The sequence below is a fragment of the Gobio gobio genome, assembly GCF_949357685.1.
Source record: "Gobio gobio genome assembly, chromosome: 10".
Lineage (NCBI taxonomy): Eukaryota > Metazoa > Chordata > Actinopteri > Cypriniformes > Gobionidae > Gobio > Gobio gobio.
In genome coordinates, this window is record NC_137116.1 from 6,293,026 (window position 1) to 6,317,456 (window position 24,431).

Here is a 24,431-nt window from a genome sequence, read left to right on the forward strand (position 1 = left end):
CTTGAATGCGTCACTGCAAAAATGATTAAATTATTAGATACAGTACCTGTGTGGGGCAAGAAGGCCATGCTTGCTATTGTCTGGCTAGGCGTCTTGCGCGGTTGCGATTGGTCGGGTTGGCAGTAGATCTGTGTTGGAGTGCTGTGCGTCTGTGTCTGGATGAAAAGCGGCCGAGGGGTCTTGCTCAGCTTGGCCTCCCCGTCCTGCGCTGATGCTGTGTATGTGTGCGTGTGGAGGCACGGCGTGGAGAATGATGCTGGGAAGAAGATGTCTCGCTGGTCTTTACTAAACTTGGGAGTGCTGGGCGCATCACCGGAGCCCTGCGAGACAGACGGGACAGAAAGACAGTGCCATGAGCTGACGTCATCTCTACCAATACTACAATAGAGCCAAAGAAAAAGTGATAGAAACAAAGACTGAAATAAGTTGAGGATTGATCTCTTTACTACTTTGCACTCTCACCAGGGGCGTCAATTGGGTATGCCACACCTTGGCTTCCTGGTTAGATCAATACAAAGTAATATTTTTATTGCAGGATTAACAGTGTTATATTAATAAGGGTAATTGTTTAATAAAAGAGAAAAGCAAGTAAATTAAAGCGATCTGGTTCTTATATTCGTGTCACATGAGTTCAACAGCACTGCAAATGTGTCTATTTACAGCGATGAGACAATCACAGGCATTTCTGCTGAAAATAATGACCAATCGGAGGATTTACTGGAAGGAAGAATCCGCTCAGTGTCGTTCAAAATGCTGAATGAGTTTGTTTAGACGAGCAAGTTTACTAAGTTTTACACACGCACAAATCCTCTGTTTATAACAAACAAACCAGACACAATGTAAATAAAAGATTAATTGTGAAGTTTCAGTGATTATAAATCAAGTGCTCTTTACTCGCTGCCTGTGTCATTTCATTTGCAATTTGAAGAAAAGTTTTTTGTTTTATGAGGTTTTGTGACCTTTCCTACAAATATATACTTCACACTTCAGTACAGAAAGTGACAAAACTGGACAACTATTTATGTAATAATAGTGATCTGATAACCTCTAATAATAAATTCAAAAGCAAAACGTGAGAAAAAAACTACAGCCCCGTTTCCATCGAAATTACCCAGAACAATTTGTCCCAGGAACTTTTTTTCCAAGGAATTCTTTCCCCCAGACTTGCTGCTGTCTGCATTTCCATCGTGGTCTAAAGTACCGTGAAGATTAGTCCGGTGACGTAGGACTGCGAGCAACTTTCTAGCTTCCCACTGGATTTCGTCCACTGCATATAAGCTTAATAAAGACTGAACTTTGCCGTCGGTCCATAGGTCGTATTTTTTAAACTCCATTGTTGATTTGAATAGTAAACAACTCTTACTGCACGCACCGTAACTGAATTTTAGGGTGAAATAAAATGACAGTTGAAAGTTCCTGAACTTTGAAAAAGTAATACCTCGCGTGTAGGGCCGTTTTGAGGGGGACATTTTTGCCCAGAACTTTATTTAGATCCTGGTTCCTGCGGTCGAAACACACCAAGTACTACCCCAAAGTCCCTTGTTCCTGAAGAAAGTTCCCGCGATGGAAACTTATGTTAGGGAGTGGAAATGGCTAATGATAAAATAAATGTTCCTCTGCTGCCATCTACTGGCTATAGTGGTCATTTTGTGTCTTTTTTTAAGTTATAGAATAAAACTGTTTGTATTTCACCAAGTGTTAGTTTTCTTATTGTGCAACTTTTAGTTTTACAAATTCAGACCTTTGAAGGATGAACAAAAAATATTTTTTATAAAAAAATGTAGGTCATCACATTTAAATTGGATAATATTCAGTCTGTAGAGCTTTAAGTGCTGGAAAAAGTTGTGTGGTGTGAAGTACTTGAAAGTCCTTAATTCTTACAACAGTGGTCTATAACTGTCTAATTTGCTTTGGTTATGATCAAAGCTATATGCGATTCATCACCACACACACACTTGTTGCCACGTCGAGGGAGTAAGATTTTATGACGTCACCCGAGTCCGCTATACCTTGGCTTTTGGTGAATTGACACCACTGATTCTCCCAGTCAATAACACACAACTCATTCTAAATAAGCATTATAAACTAAATACATTTCAGCAAGCAGCACCTTAATTCTTAGAACTAGTATAACAGCAATATGGCTATTAAAACACCAATCAATGAGCAGGAAACACACTTGTTGAGCAAATATCCATGCTACAAACTTGATTATCCAATCAGCTGCATCCGTGAGGCCTACCTGTGAACTTAGTGTTTCGTTTTGCCCTGCCACAAACCCTCCATCAAGATGGACGATTCAGTAGACGCACAGCAGAAAAAGCATGTGAACAGGCAAACAAACTAAACAGCTCTGGGTCCTGTGTGTGTGTGTGCGTGTGTGTGTCTTGAGAGAAGCACTCAGGGACATGCTCACGGCTCCACAAACAAACTACACGACAACAGAACCAGCTGTTGCCATAGCAACAGAGCCGAACCGCAGCCAATAGCTGATCAAACGTCCACGCACTTTGCTCCGTCTCGCTTTCTCTTAGAAAAGTTGGGCTGGTGCGGATCTCGTCTTTTTGGTTTTTTTTGCACAAATGTTCAGTAAAAGCTTCCAGTAGGAAGGAACGAAACTGCAGCATATGATAAAAGAGAGATTGATAAAAGAGAGGCCACATTAGTGAAACTTCTGTGAATTTTCTCATGTGCAAAAAAAACTTATACAAAATTGGCATGGGGAAATTGTCACATTACACAAAATTTCATATAGCGTGGATTCCTAATGAGATTCCCATTTTTTCAGCGGTGCTAGTTCTGGAAGTATTTTTCCATTAATTTCTCCCATAGGGGTTTTAAAAGGATTTAAAGAGTTTTTGTTAGTGTTATAGGCCATGAACCAAACCAACCAGCTATGAGGTGAATCACAACACTATAAACTTTGATTTGAAGCAAGAAGTATTTGAGAATCAGACAAAAAGACGAAGGTACACGACTGTGAACATAAGGGCTTTAGTGAGGGAAAGAACTACAATCTCATGAATCATTGCAAACAGTATAATCGAATTAAAAACGATTGAATAATCGAATTAAAAATTGAGAAATATAAACCTTCTCATGTACTATATATATATATATATATTAGATAGATAGTTAACACTTTATAATAAGGTTCATTAATTAACATTAGCTAACTACATTAGTTAACATTAACTAATAATGAACTGCACTTATAAAGCATTTATTTATCTTTGTTAATGTTAATGTCAACATTTACTAATGCATTATTAAAATCTTGTTAACATTAATGCACTGTGAACTAACATGAAAAAACCATGAACAGCTGTATTTTTTATTAACTAACGTTAACAAAGATTAACTAATGCTGAACGGAGGTGTTGTTCATGGTTAGTTCATGTTAACTAATGCATTAACTAATGTTAACTAATACAGCCTTATTGTAAAGTGTTACCTATACACTCACCTAAAGGATTATTAGGAACACCATACTAATACTGTGTTTGACCCCCTTTCGCCTTCAGAACTGCCTTAATTCTACGTGGCATTGATTCAACAAGGTGCTGAAAGCATTCTTTAGAAATGTTGGCCCATATTGATACGATAGCATTTTGCAGTTGATGGAGATTTGTGGGATGCACATCCAGGGCACGAAGCTCCCGTTCCACCACATCCCAAAGATGCTCTATTGGGTTGAGATCTGGTGACTGTGGGGGCCATTTTAGTCCAGTGAACTCATTGTGATGTTCAAGAAACCAATTTGAAATGATTCGAGCTTCGTGACATGGTGCATTATCCTGCTGGAAGTAGCCATCAGAGGATGGGTACATGGTGGTCATAAAGGGATGGACATGCTCAGAAACAATGCTCAGGTAGGCCGTGGCATTTAAACGATGCCCAATTGGCACTAAGGGGCCTAAAGTGTGCCAAGAAAACATCCCCCACACCCTTACACCACCACCAGCCTGCACAGTTGTAACAAGGCATGATGGGTCCATGTTCTCATTCTGTTTACGCCAAATTCTGACTCTACCATCTGAATGTCTCAACAGAAATCGAGACTCATCAGACCAGGCAACATTTTTCCAGTCTTTAACGGTCCAATTTGGGTGAGCTGGTGCAAATTTTAGCCTCTTTTTCCTATTTGTAGTGGAGATGAGTGGTACCCGGTGGGGTCTTCTGCTGTTGTAGCCCATCCGCCTCAAGGTTGTGCGTGTTGTGGCTTCACAAATGCTTTGCTGCATACCTCGGTTGTAACGAGTGGTTATTTCAGTCAAAGTTGCTCTTCTATCAGCTTGAATCAGTCGGCCCATTCTCCTCTGACCAGCATCAACAAGGCATTTTCGCCCACAGGACTGCCGCATACTGGATGTTTTTCCCTTTTCACAGCATTCTTTGTAAAGCCTAGAAATGGTTGTGCGTGAAAATCCCAGTAACTGAGCAGATTGTGAAATACTCAGACCGGCCCGTCTGGCACCAACAACCATGCCACGCTCAAAATTGCTTAAAATCACCTTTCTTTCCCATTCTTGACATTCAGTTTGGAGTTCAGGAGATTGTCTTGACCAGGACCACACCCCTAAATGCATTGAAGCAACTGCCATGTGATTGGTTGATTAGATAATTGCATTAATGAGAAATTGAACAGGTGTTCCTAATAATCCTTTAGGTGAGTGTATGTATGTATGTATGTATATATATATATATAGAGTGCAAAGCGATTGACTCAATTACATAATTCGCAGTGCAAAGAGTGGGCGGGGCTAAAGAGCTATTTTTGGCGCATGTTGCTTTTTTCAACTCACTGATTGGTGTACAGCATCATGGGTAATGCAGTTTTTCACTAGGAATTCTGCTGTTAAACAATTATTTTAAAAATAAGCTGAAATAATGCTGGCTGATGGCTTCAACAGAAGCAAATACCATGGATTAACAACCTCGACAGTAGGCCTGTCTTTAAAGGTTTAAAAGTCAGCCTCCAAAGTAAATTTCCCTATGGAGAAAGTGAATGGAGTTTTTTACTCCCGGAACCCGACAGTTTCTGACTTCTAAATAAAAGAGCCAATTGCCAATTGGTAAAGTCCTTGCACCACTGGAGATCTGGCTTCTATAGAAGGGGTTGCAAATATGGCCACCGATTGAACTGACTTATGCTTACTTTTATAAAAATATCTTTCCTGAACAAGTTGCATTATTTGAGGTATCAATGTCTGCACAAGTAACATTCAGACGTTCAATATTTCTGTAAACATTTGAGCAACAGTAACAGTTAGCCATAGTAGCATTGGTAACACTTTATTTTAGGGTTCAATTCTCGCTATTAACTAGTTGCTTATTAGCACTGTTGGTGCTTTTGGTGGTGGACAGGGGTCAGCATGGTCACCCTGACTGGTCTGCAGCTATGCAGCCCCATACGCAACAAACTGCGATGCATTGTGTATTCTGACACCTTTCTATCAGAACCAGCATTAACTTCGAGAAATTTGAGCTACAGTAGCTCGTCTGTTTGATCGGACCACACGGGCCAGCCTTCGCCCCCCACGTGCATCAATGTGCCTTGGCCCTGTCGCCGGTTCACCACTGTTCCTTCCTTGGACCACTTTTGGTAGATACTGACCACTGCAGACCAGGAACACCCCACAAGAGCTGCAGTTTTGGAGATGCTCTGACCCAGTCGTCTAGCCATCACAATTTGGCCCTTGTCAATCCAGCTCAAATCCTTACGCTTGCCCATTTTTCCTGCTTCTAACACATCAACTTTTAGGATAAAATGTTCACTTGCTGCCTAATATATCCCACTAACATGTGCCGTGATGAAGAGATAACCAGTGTTATTCGTGTCACGTCACCATAATGTTATGCCTGATTGGTGTATTAATGCCTTTTTCTGCATGGCAATATTCTACATCCCTTAATCGTACCCAATACCTAAACTTAACAACTAATTTACTAACTATTAATAAGCAGTAAATTAGGAGTTTGAGGCAAAAGTCGTAATTAATAGTGAAAATGTGTTCGCCATACTAAAGTGTTACCCTAGCACGCACATTTAGCATTTAGCAAGCACCGCCAATACATGTCATGCTAATTTACTATGCCAGTTCACAAGTAAAGGCCTGTGCAAAGAGAGGTAACTATGAAGATAACTATAGTGACAACGTTCTGTTTTATTATAAATGCACACTAGTTTTGTCATCTGCCACTTTAAATGCCCAAGCTCTTAGATGGATTCTGATTGGCTGTCAATGTTTTCATCATTCATTAACGATAGTTCCTCTGTGTTGTTATCATTATTATGATATGATTATTATTATTAAAACTTTATGGAGAATGGGCCTGAACTCAGATATAACAATACTGAAAGAGTAGTTTATTACACTTTTAGTTAGCAACTAATGCAAAGTAATACACCAAACAGAGGCATCCATAACTTATTTACAGTCTTTTTTCCAAGCTGACTTAATTTTTTGAGGCTTGAGGTAAAGATGACGTAAACATGTTTCCCTAATAAGTTCTCTGGTCTAAACCACGGCACAGAGATTATTTCCCAGAAAAACAAAGATTCATCTCTCAACTCCAATATGTGTCCATTTGTTAACACTGTAATATGTATCTGTCCTCAACCTGCATATTTTGACCACTAGGGGGCCAAATGGTCACACTAAAGCAGAGATGGTGCTAATGGAGAGAGGTGTAGAAATGAAGGAATACACCACAGAAGGTGTTTCATTTAACTGTAGCTTCAGTTACACATGTAGAGTTATGCTGCATGGAGCAAAGGAGATTGTGTTGGCACAATCTAGTCACTATGGAAACAGTGTGCTTTAACATAAAAGCAGCACAACCGTGTGTTCGGACATGTGCCCTTATAAGGGTGTGTGTTTAAATATGGGTTAACCTCTTAACATACTGTAAACAGAAGTGAATTAGACAACAACGTGATATGCCAAATGAGGCTATGTGTCAGTTTTGAGTTCGGCAAACTACTCAAAAATATGAACATGACCTGCAATTTCCATAAGAGGCTGGATTTCGTAATTGCAAGTAAACAGACTATTTCGTTGAGAAAGCAAATGGATGATCATTTGATACAGTAATTATATAATCATAAAGTAAATTGCCCTTAAAATATTTATCCAAAGTGGTGTCCATAGTTATTATTGTTCCCGTAATAAAACGGTCATAACTATTCAAACAAAACAACAGAATGATTCAGAAAGAAGTGTTTGAAAGAGATCCCACACTATATAGACTCTTCAGAGGTAACAATAACTGTAGTGAATATATTTGAGTGGTGTTGTGGCTGGTTGCCATGGCTCTATTTCAGTGCTGAGGTATTCTAAATGGTTTTTAGCACATTTCTATGCAGTTGCGATGATATTCTGGTCTGTCTATATTAGGGGTGAGCGATATGAGAAATTGTATTCCACGATAACGATATATATATCACGATATAGCTATTTTGTGTTATTTTAACTAATTTCTGTTATAAAAAATAAGACAAAAGAAGCAAATTACAAACAAAAAGACAAATATAATATAACAAAAATATGAAATAAACAAATTAAGTTTTTCAGGTACATTAGGTTTATATGTAGTTAGAATTAGTACAGAAATGTTATAATCAAACGTAAAAAAAAATGTGCATAGTCTGCACTGTATGAAAGAAATATAAATGTATTCTTATTAAAGCTAAAAAAAATTATTCAGTCAAGAGCAGCAAGTTATTTTCCCTTTTGTTTGATTCACATTAATGACAGATCAGCAGATTTATTAGGCTGCTGTCACTTTAAGACCAAACGCACGGATCCATTACTGTGCGTTCACACCGCCGCCGGCAAGAGCATCAAAGTGGCCCGGAAGTCATTCATTTTCAATGTGAGTCGCGTCTTGGACGATGTGGGCGTCAAGGAGAGTTGAAATCAACTTTATGGTAATGAGATAGGACATGGTTCGGCGGCAACCAATGGGAACGTAGAAGTGCTCGGCTTGAGAGGATTCCTGAGAACGCAGTCCTGTAAACTCAGGTTCTGACCACATTAGTTTTACCAAGCAAAATGGAGGAGAGGTTGATGCTGTGGCGTGTTTGATAAGAAGCGCAACACTATTTATAGGCAAAAAATTTGCGCTAGAACGCTTGTTTTTTTCAGCGGGAAATGCAATTCACTGGCTCAAAACAACCCCGATTTGACCAATTGCATTAATGCTGCACTTCAACCAGGACAGTTATTGTAATGTAGGCTGCACACAAATTAATACTAATGTTAATTAAAGACCAAGGCTAGCAAACGTCTCCTATAAACTGCATGTTGAAATTAGACTAGCACTTAACCATGAACACAAAAGCCACACCACACAAATGGCTTTTCATTGGTTTATTTCGTTAGCAAACATTTAACTATAATTGTTAAGTTCTTTCCATCGATCTCTTTTTTTACTTTCACATTTAAAAGATTTCATGAGGTTAACTTATACCCTTCCTGTGGTCAGTCTGCACAAATACCGATCAACAGGCCTGTTTGCTTAGATGCCCCTTTAAATAAAGTTAAAAAAAAAGACCAAGCATTCGATCTACGTCAGAGCGTCCACAAATCTTTCGTTCAGCGTTGCTGGCAGGGCAGCCAGAGCGAGTTTTGACGCTCTCACTGGTGGAGGTGTGAAAGCGCAGTTATACTGTTACACATCCGGTTTACACCAAACTAGAGGTCACTTTAACAGAGAACTTTTGTCATTGACAGAATTATTTTAGCAGTGATGGAAAAATCGGAAAGCCGTCTGTTATTTTGACAGATTACACTGAGGGTGATCTACAGTAACTATAATTCTCACTCCTGTCCACTAGGTGGCGAGTGTGCTCTGGCTGTTAATGGTCAATGAATGGCTTTTCTGAGTTACTTGACTGTTTACAAGCTGTTTTGTTGACGTCTTTCTGTTGAAACACTGATTGAGCGACTGATTGAGACATGATAAGGATTTCGGTAAGTTGGACTGTATCTTTCAACATATTTTCGGATGTTCATTCATGTTCATTTCATTCTGTAACGTAGTAAAGACAAAGGGATCATCATGTTCACTCGCGCTCAGATTCGCTTGAACTGAGGCGCTACAGTGTAGCCTGGATCCGCCCTCCTACGAACTTCCGCTCAATTATCATTTTCCTACAGTACTCGTCTGGGATTGCGGTATATTCTCTGGTTTTCTCCGGTCCAATCAGCGAACAGAGGGAGTGGCTGAGAACGATGACGTTGATGTCGTGCGCTAGTTAGAGATGACATACATCACGACCAAATGTTAGCGATTGGTTATGGCAGATCCAGAGTGGCTCTGGGCCGATCCAATAGTTTTAAACTTCAACAGAGTATCCGCCTTCAAGGAAGTTAACGCTTGTCAATGGAGAGTGGCCAGACTCTCTGTACAAATGAAATGTACGAGTGTCTGGTAGGACCAGGCTAGCTACAGTGATCTCTCGTGCCACATTAAAGAGCGATACATTTTGTGATAAAATGGACTGAATTTGAAAGCTTCGTTTCATATCAAAAGTAGCAAAGTATTGGACAAACATTCATGATGAAACCTGAAAAGTGACCCACAGTCTCTGTTCAACCTTCTCTTCATAAATAAATAAATGCACAAATCTAGCCTACATGCTTGTCCTGTAAGTTTGTGAATAAAAAAAAAAAGCTTATTAAATGGCTTAACATTAAAATATGAAAATTATTCTTCAGAACAGGATTCTTACGACCCTGCAGGGGCGCGGGATAGGGATTGATAAACAATATTGAGTCTATAAAACCCAAAACCACAACAAATATATCGATGAGAATACTAAACAGCATACACACCGGGACATTTGACTGCACATCACATTGTTGATCCTTCTTGCAATCGTAATGCTTTGGACTGTGGCCTACATTAAACCTTTATATAAAAGGTTTACTGAGCTGTTTACACAGTCATATACAATGAAAAATCTGAATGCAGTTAAAAATACAGATCCCCCCAGATTTACACCATTCATGAGGTAAATGCACGTGGGTATGAATAAGGAAAAACCATCCCGGAATAGTGACGTTTGCCTTAAAGTAAAATATCACAAAATGAAATCATGGTTACCATGGAAAATGTTTGCAAGGGCCATTATCATGCATATGTTGTTGTTCACAGTGAGGTTTTTTTATTCCCATGCATAGGATAAAACACTTTCACATTCACCTGTGCATTTTAAAAAAGCCAGTCCACGCATATGAATTTGCAATAGTGATTATATATTTGCTCTGTTGGCTTTCTTCTGCACTCTAAAAGCCCCACGGTGACTCAAACGACAACAAACAGCAAACAAAACCATTCATAACCCCTCAAAACAACAGCAGCTCTTCCTGTAGCCTTAAATGCCAACTCCTTTCACAGCACACGCAGATGGAGAGAGTGAGCGAGAGACAGCAACCCACTGACAAGAAGTTAAGGAACTCCAAACATGTTAATGGACCTTCAGCAATTACAAAGGCTTAAAAGTGGTTGGATGCTGCACATGAACTTCAGGAGCGACTGGCTTTATGACGAAGAGGTAATGTAGTCTAGTGAGTAGTCTGAGCCTCAGACGTCACGCCCACGGACCGTTGGCTAATCAGAGACATTTTGAAACCTTTTTTTCTTGCCGGTGTGAGTAAATTTTGTTGCACTTGTGCGAACACCCCATTGCCCAACTGATACGAGATGCCATTTCTGTTGCATAAGAAAAACATCAAATAACAAACGAAACGAAAGGGGTATGTAACCAGGTTTCTCGCTTGAGCTGTTTATCAGCTCGGACCAATATTAGTCAGCGCAGCGCGAGCTCAGAACAGACTCATCATTACAAATAGCATTGTTACGACACAACACCAGTGAGAAGCATTCAAATTCAGAACAGAATTCTTATAAACCATATGTGACCCTGGAGCACAAAACCAGTCATAAATCGCATGGATATATTTGTGGTAATAGCCAACAATACATTGTATGGGTCAAAATGATGAATTTCTCTTTTATGACAAAAATCATTAGGACATTAAGTAAAGATCATGTTCCATTAAGATATTTTGTAAATTTCCTACCATAAATATATATATCTAAAAAAAATATTATTGTTAGTAATATGCATTGGTAAGGACTTCATTTGGACAACTTTGAAGGCGATTTTCTCAGTATTTTGATTTTTTTGCACCCTCGGATTACAGGTTTTCAAATAGTTGTATCTTGACCAAATATTGTCCTATCCTAACAAACCATATGTAACGGTGGCCAGCCAGTGGTCGCTATGCGAGTAAACCTCACTCCTTAAGCCTTCCTTATAAGAGCATCTGACTCCTATGCCGGCGGACCCGGGTTCGTTTGAGTCCCACTTAGAACGGGCGGTTCGAACAGGAGGGGTTACGTTGGGGCCGAAACCCGGGATGGGAGTGAGGTTTAGGGGGGTGAGTGTAACAGAGGCCAGCTAGTAGTCGCTGTGCGAGTAAACCTCACTCCTCTTATCTCGAGACGCTCTAGAAACTAACGCTAGAGGTTGCAGCCTTTAACCTCCTGGTTAGAGTGTCCGACTCCCATGCCGGCGGACCTGTGTTCGAGTCCCGCTTAGAACGGGCGGTTCGAACAGGAGGAGTTACACATACATCAATGGAAAGCTTTCAGATGATGTATAAATATCAATTTAAACAAATTGACCCTTATGACTGGTTTTGTGGTCCAGGGTCACACATCAGACCAAATAGCACTGATGTGGAAACAAGGAGAAACATTGTGTGTTATTTAATGTTGTAATGCTAACTGTAACCATGGTATTGTGGCAGAAATAGTCAAATGTTTTTACATTATTCATCTCAGGGTTCGTACAACCTTTTGAGAGTGAAATTCAAGCATTTTTGTGCTTTACACTTTTTCATACACTTTAAAGCTATTAATATTAACCAATTTAAATGCTATTTTTAATGTGATATTTTTTTTCAATTATGTTTTCACATGTAACTTTTAATAAAAGTTAATTTTATCTGCATCTCAACCAAAGCTCAGGGCTTTACTGTCAATTATGCATTTCCAAGAAATAAATACGTAATGCTATTAGTTAATGAACTTAATGCAAAACAATAGTAATTTTGAGATTAAATTGCCTTTATGATTAAAAATCCTCCCACCCCCCAGTGCTACCAAATCAGGTGCTGGTGTCACCATCAGAACTTGGCAGATGTTAGAAAGTGGCGCCCATGCTACTGTTCTTAAATATAAGTCTGGAGCCCTGCTAAACTTCTGATGCATAGGCACACAAAATGGAAAACACTTTAGGAGTTTCAAAGCCGTCATCTGATTGGTTGAATTCTCCAGGATTTCCGGGAAACGCCTGTGTCGTGTTTTTTAAAAGTCCGTTGTGACGCCAAACCCCTTTATGGAAAAAGAAAGCTGCCGTGTTTCCTATTGTGACAATGAGCGCTTATTAGGATCAACTAAACACTGGATTTTCAAAAGTATAAAGTAAACTTGCACAACGTTCTTGAATGAATCATTTATAGATGCACATCTGTCTATTTTTGTAGGGATATAGACGCAACGGCACTAAACTACAAGATGACTGAATTTTTTATTAATTAATGGCGTTTGGTGTCAAACACATCTTGACATGCCATATTTGAATTTACATTACCTACATTACATTACATTACCATTCAAAAGTTTAGGTTCAGGAAAATGTATATTATTTTTTGAAAGAAATCAATACTTTTATTCAGCGAGGATGCATTAAATTGATCAAAAGTGATAGCAAAGAAATGTATAATATAAAAAAAAAATCTATTTCAAATAAAGGCTGTTCTTTTGAACTTTCTATTCATCAATCCGATAACCCTAATAATCACAGCATCACAGTTTCCACACAAATATGAAGCAGCACAACTGTTTTCAACATTGATCAGAAATGTTTCTTGAGCAGCAAATCATCATATTAGAATGATTTCTGAAGGATCATGTGACACTGAAGACTGGAGTAATGATGCTGAAAATTCCAGCTTTGGATCAAAGGAATAAATAACATTTTACAACATATGCACATAGAAAACTGTTGTTTTAATTGGTAATATTTCACAATAGTTAGGTTTTTACTGTAATTTTGGTCATTTTACAATATACTTAGAAAACAGAAACATTTAAATTGTAATAATATTTCACAATATGAATCTATTTTTGGTGAGCAAAAAAAAAAAAAAAAAAAAATCAGATGAACCCCTCCATTTTGAACGTTAGTGTAAGGGAAAGGTAATGAGATTGTGGTAAAAAAAAAAAAAAAAAACAACTGAAAATATCGACTCAAATTTTACAGAGCTATCGTGTGTCTTCAGAAGACATTCAATATAGTGCAAAAGCCATGCATATTACTCTTATGGTGCTTTTTGTCAATTTTGGAGCTCCATTCACCTATATATCATTGAGCCAACAATCTCATTTTGTTTTCCAGACAAAAAATAAAGTCATATGAGTTTGGAACGACATGAGTAAATGACAACAGAATCAGGAGCTCCGGGGGAAAATCCCTGTAATAAATGTACTGCAAGTCACTTTGGATAAAAACTGTCAGCCAGGTGACTAATGAGCCTCCAATTGGATTCAGAGAAACCCTTTGAAAACACACACAGGAGGGTTATGATTGTACAGTGATTGCATGATTGAGTCTGAATTCAGTCATGTTTCATTTGCCTTAAGTAGGTTTGGTGCTCTGCGGTATATAACACACACAGAAGCATTTCTGATGAGCACCCCCACCCACTCTCTATCTCTATCTATCTCTCTAACTCTCTCTCTCTCTCAAACCAATGCATGAACCCACGCTTCCCACAGACAGGCGCACTTCCTGTTTGACTGCTTGCTTCAGAGCGCCGTGACTTCTGAGGTAAACAACAAAGAAAGGGGACCTGCTGAATAAACAAACCGCCTCAAACAGTCTGAGGAAAGAGGATGAGTTCAATTCCATCCACTCTTTACTAATGCTGTGAGCAGGGCACGATGGAAAGACCAACAGAGAGAAACCGTCCTGGTCTGGTTTCGGGGTCAGTGGTTCAGTTAGTGACTGAGAAATCTGAGGGGATTCTGTGAGAAAGCAAGTTCTTAGACTGACTCAGACCAATAACCCCTTTATTTAATTCAGACTAATTTGCCAAACTGACATTTAGGTTTGTGAGACTTAGGGTGTGTTCACACTTGGCATGTTTGGTTGGATTAAAACAAGCCCTGTTGCGATTGCTCTGTTAGTGCAGTTCATTTGAATAAGTGTGAAGGCTGCCATCTGAACCCTGACGCACCAAACAAGCAGACCGAAACAAACTCTGGTGCGGTTCAACTGAAATATGAACGCAACACGGACCAAAGACATGTAAACAAACCAAAAACAGGACGTGATGCAACAAGATGCGAACAGAATGCTCAAGCGTATGTTTTTTCTCATCATAGTCACAATGTTGCTCATCATAGTTCGATACAGGCGTCAGAACCACGTCTCCTCGCAGATCTTGGTTTATGTGTGTGACGGAGGGATTCTTGCCACTGTTTGGACTCCTTTGACTCATTGTTTTGGATGTTTGGTAAGTTCAGTCACTAAATAAATGTCATAAAACCGATCAATCAGGTTGTGAACATATCTCTGTCTTTTAGCCTGACAAGCTAGACCTACATCAAGATGTTGGGTCTGGGAACACACCATTGGCAGGGCTCAATCCGAGGAGCGGGATAAACGGTTGTCTTTCAAATTCCCTCTGCACACAATAGGATAGCGCTAAAACCAACCAGAGCAACGAAGAAGGTGAAGCGGAGATAGTTAATAGATTAAACTTTCGCCGTATCCGGTCGGCAAAACTCAGAACACATCTTCCTTTCTTAAGAATGACTTCAGTGCCATTCTTTTTTCTTTTCTCAAAGAAAAGCTTAACTCCAAGTCTTCCAGAGTTGCGGCCAAAGCAGATTCGAAAGACCGCTGTTCGCCAGCTTCTTTGTTTTCAAGTAGCATGCGGAACTGCCGCAACTCTGCCGTCATTATGTTAAGCCCGCCCACCGACTCTATACATGATGTGATTGGCCTGAGCAGAGTTTGGTTTTTCCAGCTCACAAGCCAACAGAGAGTTGCTAGACGAGTTTCTTTGTTCTGCTGAACACAAAAGAAGATATTTTGAAGAATGTTTGTAACAAAGCAGAGCAACCATTGACTACCATAGTATTTTTTCCCTACTATGGTAGTCAGTGGTTGCTCTATCTGCTTTGTTACAAACATTCTTCAAAATATCTTCTTTTGTGTTCAGCAGAACAAAGAAACTCATACATGTTTGGAACAACTTGAGAGTGAGTAAATAATGACAGAATAAAACATATTGGGTGAACTATCCATTTAAAATTGCCAATGTGAATGCTAAGCAGACCGGGACTAAATGCTTTTTTTCCCCAAACCAAACTACAAGTGTGAACACCCTAAATTTGATCTGTTTTCTGAACGGCTATGGTGTAATTATGATGTATATTAATCAGTATTCAACGCAATCCAACAGAGCTTCGTTATAATAAAAGCGAAATAAAAATACATCAAAAATATTTAATTATAAAACAATTTTGGAGCAAAACTATAAAGTGGGTGTCATGTCGGAACCATAAACACCATAATAATTACCATTTATATACACTACCACTCAATATTTTTTTTGTTATTAAAAAGAAATCAATACTTTTATGCAGCAAGGATGCATTAAATTGATCAAAAGTGACCGTAAAGACGTGTATAATGTTAGAAAATAATAAATGCTGTTCTTTTCAATCTTTTTTAATTAATCAAAGAATCCTGAAGAAAATGTCCACAAAAATCTGAAACTCTTTGATAACTCAACATTGATAATAAGACGAGATGTTTCTTGAGCATATTAGAATGATTTTAAATAGTAATATTTCACTATATTACTGTATTTTTGATCAAATAAATGCAGCCTTGGTGAGCAGAAGAGACTTCTTTCAGAAACAATGACACACCTTTCAGTTTCTCCGAAAAAAAGTTAGTTTATATGTATGTTTTAATATTTAATTAATAATATTTAATTGAAATGTGACATTTTTAAGCAGTGAGAAATACATATGTCTCAGAATATCACTGTCAGAGAATATGATATGATTCCCAAGAGTGACCCCATCGAATAAGAACTAAAGCATTTCTGATCAAATGTCTTTTTGAGAGATTCTGTCATCGGGCTCTTAAATCGGACATTTCAGCGGCTCACTTATCGCTTTGTTCTTTTATTCTGGAGCCCTGCAATACATTTGCTGTGGTATTCAGTGTTTCTCTTTCATCACATACCAGCTCAAAACACAGAAAATTACAAATCTCAAGATATTTTTACACTGACGAGAAAAGACAGATTGTTTTGTATCTGGCATTCAATTGGAAAAATAGCCCTGACATTATCTTTCAACATTCGCCTAATCATATCGATGCAGATAAAAAAACCCAGCAGCATTATATAGTGCATCCCTCGCTGCGATGGAGCACTGCGGGCTAATGGTGGACCAACATGATCGACCTGTCGGCTATCAGACAGAAAACATTGTAGTAATGGCGTATTAGAGCAAAGTAAGCAGCAGAGAAGATGAACAGATAGCATGAGTGACAGCGATGTGAAATGAAAGCGATTGAATCGGGGGATGAGGAGGGGGTTAGTTGAGTGGGTGAGAGATGGAAAGAGTAAGAGAGAGAGAGAGAGAGATGAGACACAACAGGAGCTCTTATATGTTTTGCCCAGACTAGTTTCAGAGTACTAATGACTGGCTAATGAAAAGAGAGAGCGCTCTCATACAGGAGCGAATGAGAGCTGGGCATCTGTATGCGTCTCTCTGAATCAAACCCAGTCAACAATGAACCCTCTCACACACTCTTGGTATGTTTGGAATGGCATACACTTAAATGTACCATGGTAACCCCAGTTTCTGCTAAAATACCACAATTAAACTACAACTATTCACTGTAAATTCACTTTACTCTTACTGCAGTGTGCAACAAGTGTCATAGCAGCCGCCGAGCGAACCACAAGATCACTGAAATTGGACCCACTCACTTTTATCATCTCTAATTCCGCACGTTTGTTTACTTACCCCTAACCGATAAACACTCATTATGAAATGTTAACGTTAGACGCTTTAATTCCACTTTCTAATATTTTCTTCATTTTTATTGAAAATAAATGCCTTTCCGATTTGATGTGTGATGGGAAAGGGAGTAGAGCGAGTTCGGCAAAAGGCGGATTGGAACCTCGGGGTCGATTTGCGTCAAAACTTAACGCCATGCGTCTTATGCTGCGTTCCAGGCAGGTTTTTGAGCCCGTAAATTACAACTTCAAACCACGACTCACGACTTTGTAGTGTTCCAGGCAAAGTCACGCCAAACTGCCTGTTCGCAAGGAATTGTGTGGTAGTTAGATGTAAACAAAGCATGGTGGACTGTACGGGGTGTATGCTCATTTACAATCATTTCTATTGCCAAAGGTGCTTTCTCCTTGCTTATTTGAGGAAAACGGAGGAGAAAAACAGCACAGACGGCAAGAAATGCTGTTATACCTTTTATTTTACGTTATTTGTATACTTGTTTCATAAACACAGCATCTGTAGGGGGCTGCCATTGTTGCTTCGCGGGCTATGTGACGTCAAAACTCGTAACTGGGAGTACATCGGTCTAGAACGAGTTCACAGGTGGGAAGTCACGGGTTTGGCTGCCGTTCCAGTCCACTTTCACGGGTAGAAGGTTGGAAAAACACGGGTTACAGGTTGCCTGGAACGCGGCATTAGTCCTACACTATTGCCGCTCTCAATGACAGTGATTTCCGTTATTTTGTCTTGCCCAATTAGAAGTTTAGCAGACAAGGCGGTATATTTGTACTTAATGTAAATGGCATCTACTCCAGTAAAATTTTTCTGAGAGGACCCACCCACAAATGTTTTGCTTCGAACGCCCATGCATGAACATGATTTCCTATCCGATTCTTTTCAAATGGCTGTGAGGTGAAGACCACATGTCCGAAGATTCTGCGCTCAAACTTGGCATCACCAAACTACGCCTTTGTTTTGATTAGGCGACCTCTAGCAGACAGAAAAGTTACATAGTGCACCTTTAAGTACAATCAACTTGAATGTTTAAGTCATTGCAACTTAAATTATATTAAACTGACTTAAATGAGTTGAACCTTGTATAACTTTAAAAATAAATAAATAAATTAAATTTTATTCAGGATTCTTTGATGAATAGAATGCTCCAAAATAACAGCATTTATTTAAAATGTATATGTTTTGTAACATTATAAATGTCCTTACTGTCACTTTTGATAAATTCAATGCAACCTTGCTGAATAAAAGAAGTATTTCTTAAATAAATAAAAAAACGTTTGACCAAAATGAAATGTAGTAAACACTTGACGGTGTGATAAATGAACTGGAAGCATTGAGCAATATTTTAACATCTTTTTGAGACTAATAAGAAAATCAGAAAAGCATTCATTAAAAACGAATGTCCACAGAAATAACCCATTATTATGAACAGATCCATTATTAACCAACAGAAACCTGGATGTGGAAAAGTTTAATTTTATACATAACAGGGCTCCAGACTAACTTTTTTCACTAGGAGCACAGTGAACAACGAAAATTTTAGGGGCACAACCAGAAAAATTAGGGGTGCACACCGTAAATCAACATGCTAACCAAATCTACTAATTTACACTGTATAACAAATAAATACTTTGATAATACAGGGCTCCAGACTAACATTTGAGAGCAGTGGCACCAGCCCCACTATGTTCAACAGATGGTGGCGCCAGCACCTGATTTGGTGGCGCTGGAGGAAAATGTATCATAAGGTAAATTTAATCATAAAATTACTATTGTTTTCCCTTGTTTTGTTAATAAGTGCAGTTATTAATAATAGTACATGTTTGTTTATTGGAAATTTAACAGTGAAGCCTGAACTTGAATTTTTATGCAGAAAAAAAATACTTTTGTTAACAACAGTAATGTGCAAAAAACAAATTTTTATAAGAAAACTAGTAATATTCCACTCTTATTAAATGTACTATTGTTCTTCTACACTATAGTATCATACTGAACAAAAAGGAACACTCTTTACTTGTATTCTGTGTAATCCAGTCACAATTTGAAGAAAAGTTTTAGTTTTTCATGAGACTTTGTGACTTCCTACTTTTTCCATATATTAAGGAGTGGAAATGTCTAATAAGTCAAATAAGTGCTCCTATGCCACCACCTACTGGTTATAGTGATTTTTTTGTTTAGTTTTTTTGCCATGAAGTGGCCTGCACCTTTACACTTTTAGTTTTAAAAATCAACACACTAAAAATTATATTAAAATTGGATAATATTTAGAGGTTTGAAGTGCTGGAAAAAGTGTGAAACACTTGAAAAGTGCTTGAATTTCACTCTCAAAAGGTTGTACGAACCCTGAGATGAATAATGTAAAAAAAAAAAAAAAAAAAAAAAAAAAAACAACATTTGACCATTTCTTCTGCTTGATTGAGATCGGACCATGTATGAGCTCGCGCTGCGATGTCTATTATTGCTCCGAGCTGATAAACGGTCCGAGCAGCACAGCTCAAACGAGTAGTACGGTTCCGTTCCACTTTCGTTTCGTTTGCCGTCCGATGTTTCTCATATGTAACAGAAATGGCAGCTCTTATCAGTTGGGCACCGCAGTGGTCGCACCAGTGCGACCTCCAAACAAATTCGCATCAGTCGCATCAGCAGGAAAAAAGGTTGCAAAATGCGACCATTTAGTCGCAGTCTGGAGCCCTGCATAAATAGATTCATTTGTATATTAAAATAATAATATAAAAATATAAATAGATTCATATTTTTTATTTTAATTTGATGTATTAAAACATTCACATAATAATATACAATTAACATATTAATATGATATAAATACAAAGACTAATACAATTAAAAATAAATAGTGTCCATAATTTAACGTTTTGTGCCTCAAAAATTGTCATTTCAGTGCATCACTACAAGACGTGTCAACAATGATGCGTACTACTATCTGAATTTCTGTTTAATCTGCATACTGCATACAGTTGTGCAAGCCATTTTTCAAAATAGCAGATAGTATTTAGTATGCAGTGAGTATGCAGTAAGCAGTATGTTAATATTATTTTCCAAACACAGCCTCTGTCTCTCTCTTTGTGCTGCACAACAAAAGTTTTCATTATCTGAAAAGTAAGAGGAATGGATAGATACTAGCAAAAAGTGCATAATTAATGCATCTAATAAATGGCTCAGAAAAGAGAAGTGTGTGTGTGTGGGAGAGGAGAGAGAGAGAGAGAAGCAGAAGTGGGTAGCACCATAGCAAAACGTGAAAACGTCCAGCGAGTCTGCCTTGTTTCCAATGGAGTGAACAGAGGAGAGAATATTGGATTTGCATTCCAGAGGGAAAAGCAGGAGTGAGTGTTATTTCCTGGAGTGAGTCAGAGAGAGTCTGTGTGTCTTACCTGTCTTTGTGCCGACGTTGCCATTTGAATCTGGCAGAACTTCACAGCTTGATCCAGTGCTACATCCTCATCCACCTTCAGAGAGACAGAAAGAATGAGAAACGGCATGAATATAGAGTCATCATTTATCAAAACAATATGAAAACAGTTAACTTGGAGGTTTTGTCATGCTCAGTCGTGTCATTTTAACATCATTCCGAGATTACAACTAGAAAAAAACATTGACACTTTTGTTGAACTCGGAAAAATAATTTGGAAACTCTGAATTTTATATAAAGTTGACTGTTGTGATATAAAAGCAGACTAAACATTTCACAAATTTCTGTCACTTGATTCTAGTCAGTGTTAACTTTGATCTTCAAGAATGTGCAAACGAATTAATAAGTGAATTAATGTAGTGATTAAGTACTCTACTGTCATATAAAGGTGCACATGGATCCATTTTACGGCATTATAGCATTGGCATAGAAATAAATCATTTCAGAGTCTGATGATATAGTTCAGAGAAGAATTATCTTGTCATCTTGTAATTATGGTCATTCAGTCACAATATGAATAAAACCATTCCAGAATGTGGAAATGCAATAAAAACAAGAACTTTGTCGGTCTTCTGGGGAAAAAAATTGCTTGATGTAGACCATACACGTTCACAACACAGATCTCCCACTAGAGAACTGCCCACGTTCACAATTAAACGTCCATTCAGTAACTATTGATACTCATTAGTGCTAAGAGGGCAGTGAATCATTCAGCAAGGTCATTTACGCCAAAAAAGACTTAAAATGTACTAATTTACGAATGTTTTGGTGCGAATAACACTCAATTACAGGGGTTCACCCATGCCATTCCTAACTTTCTTAACTACTTTCCTAAGACTTACCTTCATCTTCGAAACAAAATTGAAGATATTTTGGTAACACTTTACAATAAGGCTACATTTGTTAACATTAGTTAAAGGCACAATATGTAATTTATTCGCTGCTAGATGTCACATATTCAAAACAAAGGGGTAGCTTGACGACGTCTTGATTTCACTGAGCTTTTATTCTGCCGCAGACGGTGTGTAATAATAAAATAATAATAATAATAAAAGTCATGCTACAAAGCTACTCTGTGCGTTCGCTCGGCTGCTACTATAAGACTAGATCAATATTAGGCATGGTAAAACATGGTACTCTTGCGGTAATTCAAGAAAACCAGATTTAAACAATAAGATTAACTGTGTTGAGCAGAACAATGATTAGTTTTCTGTGATGAATGATCCAAACAGTTGATCACCTGTCTAATAAAACACATCATAAAGTAAAGCGTCTTTGGTGTTTCCATGGTTTTTACAACAAAAAAAAAAATCGGAAATCGAGGGTAACGCGGGTATGATGTCATTGATAGGCGACGCATAGACACGGTCCGTGTCCTGGTTAAAATGGCTTATTTCTCTGGTTTTAAACCTTCTTGGAAACATTTGGGATAATGTAAGTACACAAGCCAACAATAAATAAATAAATAAATAAATAAATAAATAAATAAATAAATAAATAAATAAATAAATAAATAAATAAATAAATAAATAAATAAATAAATAAATAAATAAATAAATAAATAAATAAATAAATAAATAAATAAATAAATAAATAAATAAATAAATAAATAAATAAATAAATAAATAAATAAATAAATAAATAAATAAATAAATAAATAAATAAATAAATAAATAAATAAATAAATAAATAAATAAATAAATAAATAAATAAATAAATAAATAAATAAATAAATAAATAAATAAATAAATAAATAAATAAATAAATAAATAAATAAATAAATAAATAAATAAATAAATAAATAAATAAATAAATAAATAAATAAATAAATAAATAAATAAATAAATAAATAAATAAATAAATAAATAAATAAATAAATAAATAAATAAATAAATAAATAAATAAATAAATAAATAAATAAATAAATAAATAAATAAATAAATAAATAAATAAATAAATAAATAAATAAATAAATAAATAAATAAATAAATAAATAAATAAATAAATAAATAAATAAATAAATAAATAAATAAATAAATAAATAAATAAATAAATAAATAAATAAATAAATAAATAAATAAATAAATAAATAAATAAATAAATAAATAAATAAATAAATAAATAAATAAATAAATAAATAAATAAATAAATAAATAAATAAATAAATAAATAAATAAATAAATAAATAAATAAATAAATAAATAAATAAATAAATAAATAAATAAATAAATAAATAAATAAATAAATAAATAAATAAATAAATAAATAAATAAATAAATAAATAAATAAATAAATAAATAAATAAATAAATAAATAAATAAATAAATAAATAAATAAATAAATAAATAAATAAATAAATAAATAAATAAATAAATAAATAAATAAATAAATAAATAAATAAATAAATAAATAAATAAATAAATAAATAAATAAATAAATAAATAAATAAATAAATAAATAAATAAATAAATAAATAAATAAATAAATAAATAAATAAATAAATAAATAAATAAATAAATAAATAAATAAATAAATAAATAAATAAATAAATAAATAAATATATATATATATATATATATATATATATATATATATATATATATATATATATATATATATATATATATATATATATATATATATATATATATATATATATATATATATATAAATAAAACACTGTACATGGTTATTTTAACATTTACTAATATGTTTTTAAAATCAAAAGTTGTATCTGTTAACATTTAATGCACTGTGAACTTACATGACCAATTTTATAAACTAACAATAGCAAAGGTTAACAAATGCTTTAAAAATATATCTGTCATTATTAGTTCATGTTAACTAATGCTTAACAAATGTTAATAAATGAGACCTTATTGTAAAGTGTTACTGATAAATGTATAATAATGTAATGTAATGACCTTTTTTGTTATAAGCCATTACTTGTAAGTATGCACTTGAAATCATGTGAAATGACAAAAAATGCCTTTAGGGTGTAAAAGCTTTGAATGATCTGGGTTAGTATTATTCAAATTGAACAAAGTATTAGTAAACTTTCACTTCCTCATAGCTCAATCCCACCAGGATTTCACTATATAGAAATTTGCATGTTTTTTTTTTTTCCATAATTAGAATGCCACATTTACCATATCATTATGTTAGATGCACAATAGTCACACATGGCAATAAAACAAACAAAATGTATGAATCTTGTTTGTTATTACAAAAAGCTGGTCCAGTAGTGTGCAAATCTAGCTTTAATAACATGATGGGTTAGGGTGGGAAATTAGACTGGGTAAACCCAGCCTGATTTGCCAGCGATTTGATTTCGCCCGGCAACTCAGTCTGGAAACCCGTACATTAATTTCTTCTGCTTCTGTTACACTTTTGCGGGAACCAATCACAGACTGGATTATCCACCTGGCCCGCTATTGGAGGGATTATCACGATGACGGATAGAGAAGCGATGGGTCAAAGCCAAAAAGTAAACCACAGCAATAAGCAATTGCTTAATTTAGGTAAAAAGTTCTCAAGTTATTAAGTAATGAAGTAAATGGTCGGTGATAAAATAAGAACTTAAATGACAATAGGACAAATAAATACAACATAAATATACATATACAAACAGTGCTTTAAGTTTAGGTCGCCTACTGTTTGTTTCTCCCCTGTTGTTGTCGTTTGTTTAACATTAACACACATACAGGATTGGGTATAGGCTAGGCTAACTGGAACTCAAGAACTGTTAGCTGAAGAATAAAATCCATTTTATGTGTCTAATACAATCCGAAAGAGACTCGCGCCAATAACACAGAGCGCTGCTGGAGCATTGCACTCGTGAAAATACTCAGTATAATAGTTA

The 24,431-nt window shown here is 36.2% G+C and overlaps 1 protein-coding gene across 1 annotated transcript in view; it reads right to left on the bottom strand.

Moving 5' to 3' along the window:
* Positions 1 to 24,431, bottom strand: part of cabin1 (calcineurin binding protein 1) — a 170,471-nt gene that overhangs the window by 11,097 nt on the left and 134,943 nt on the right. The window contains exons 34-35 of the mRNA XM_079827753.1: positions 20,532 to 20,606; positions 47 to 320 (exon numbers count right to left, since the gene is read on the bottom strand). Coding sequence (XP_079683879.1) covers positions 47 to 320; positions 20,532 to 20,606 — 349 coding nt within the window. The remainder of the gene's footprint in view (positions 1 to 46; positions 321 to 20,531; positions 20,607 to 24,431) is intronic.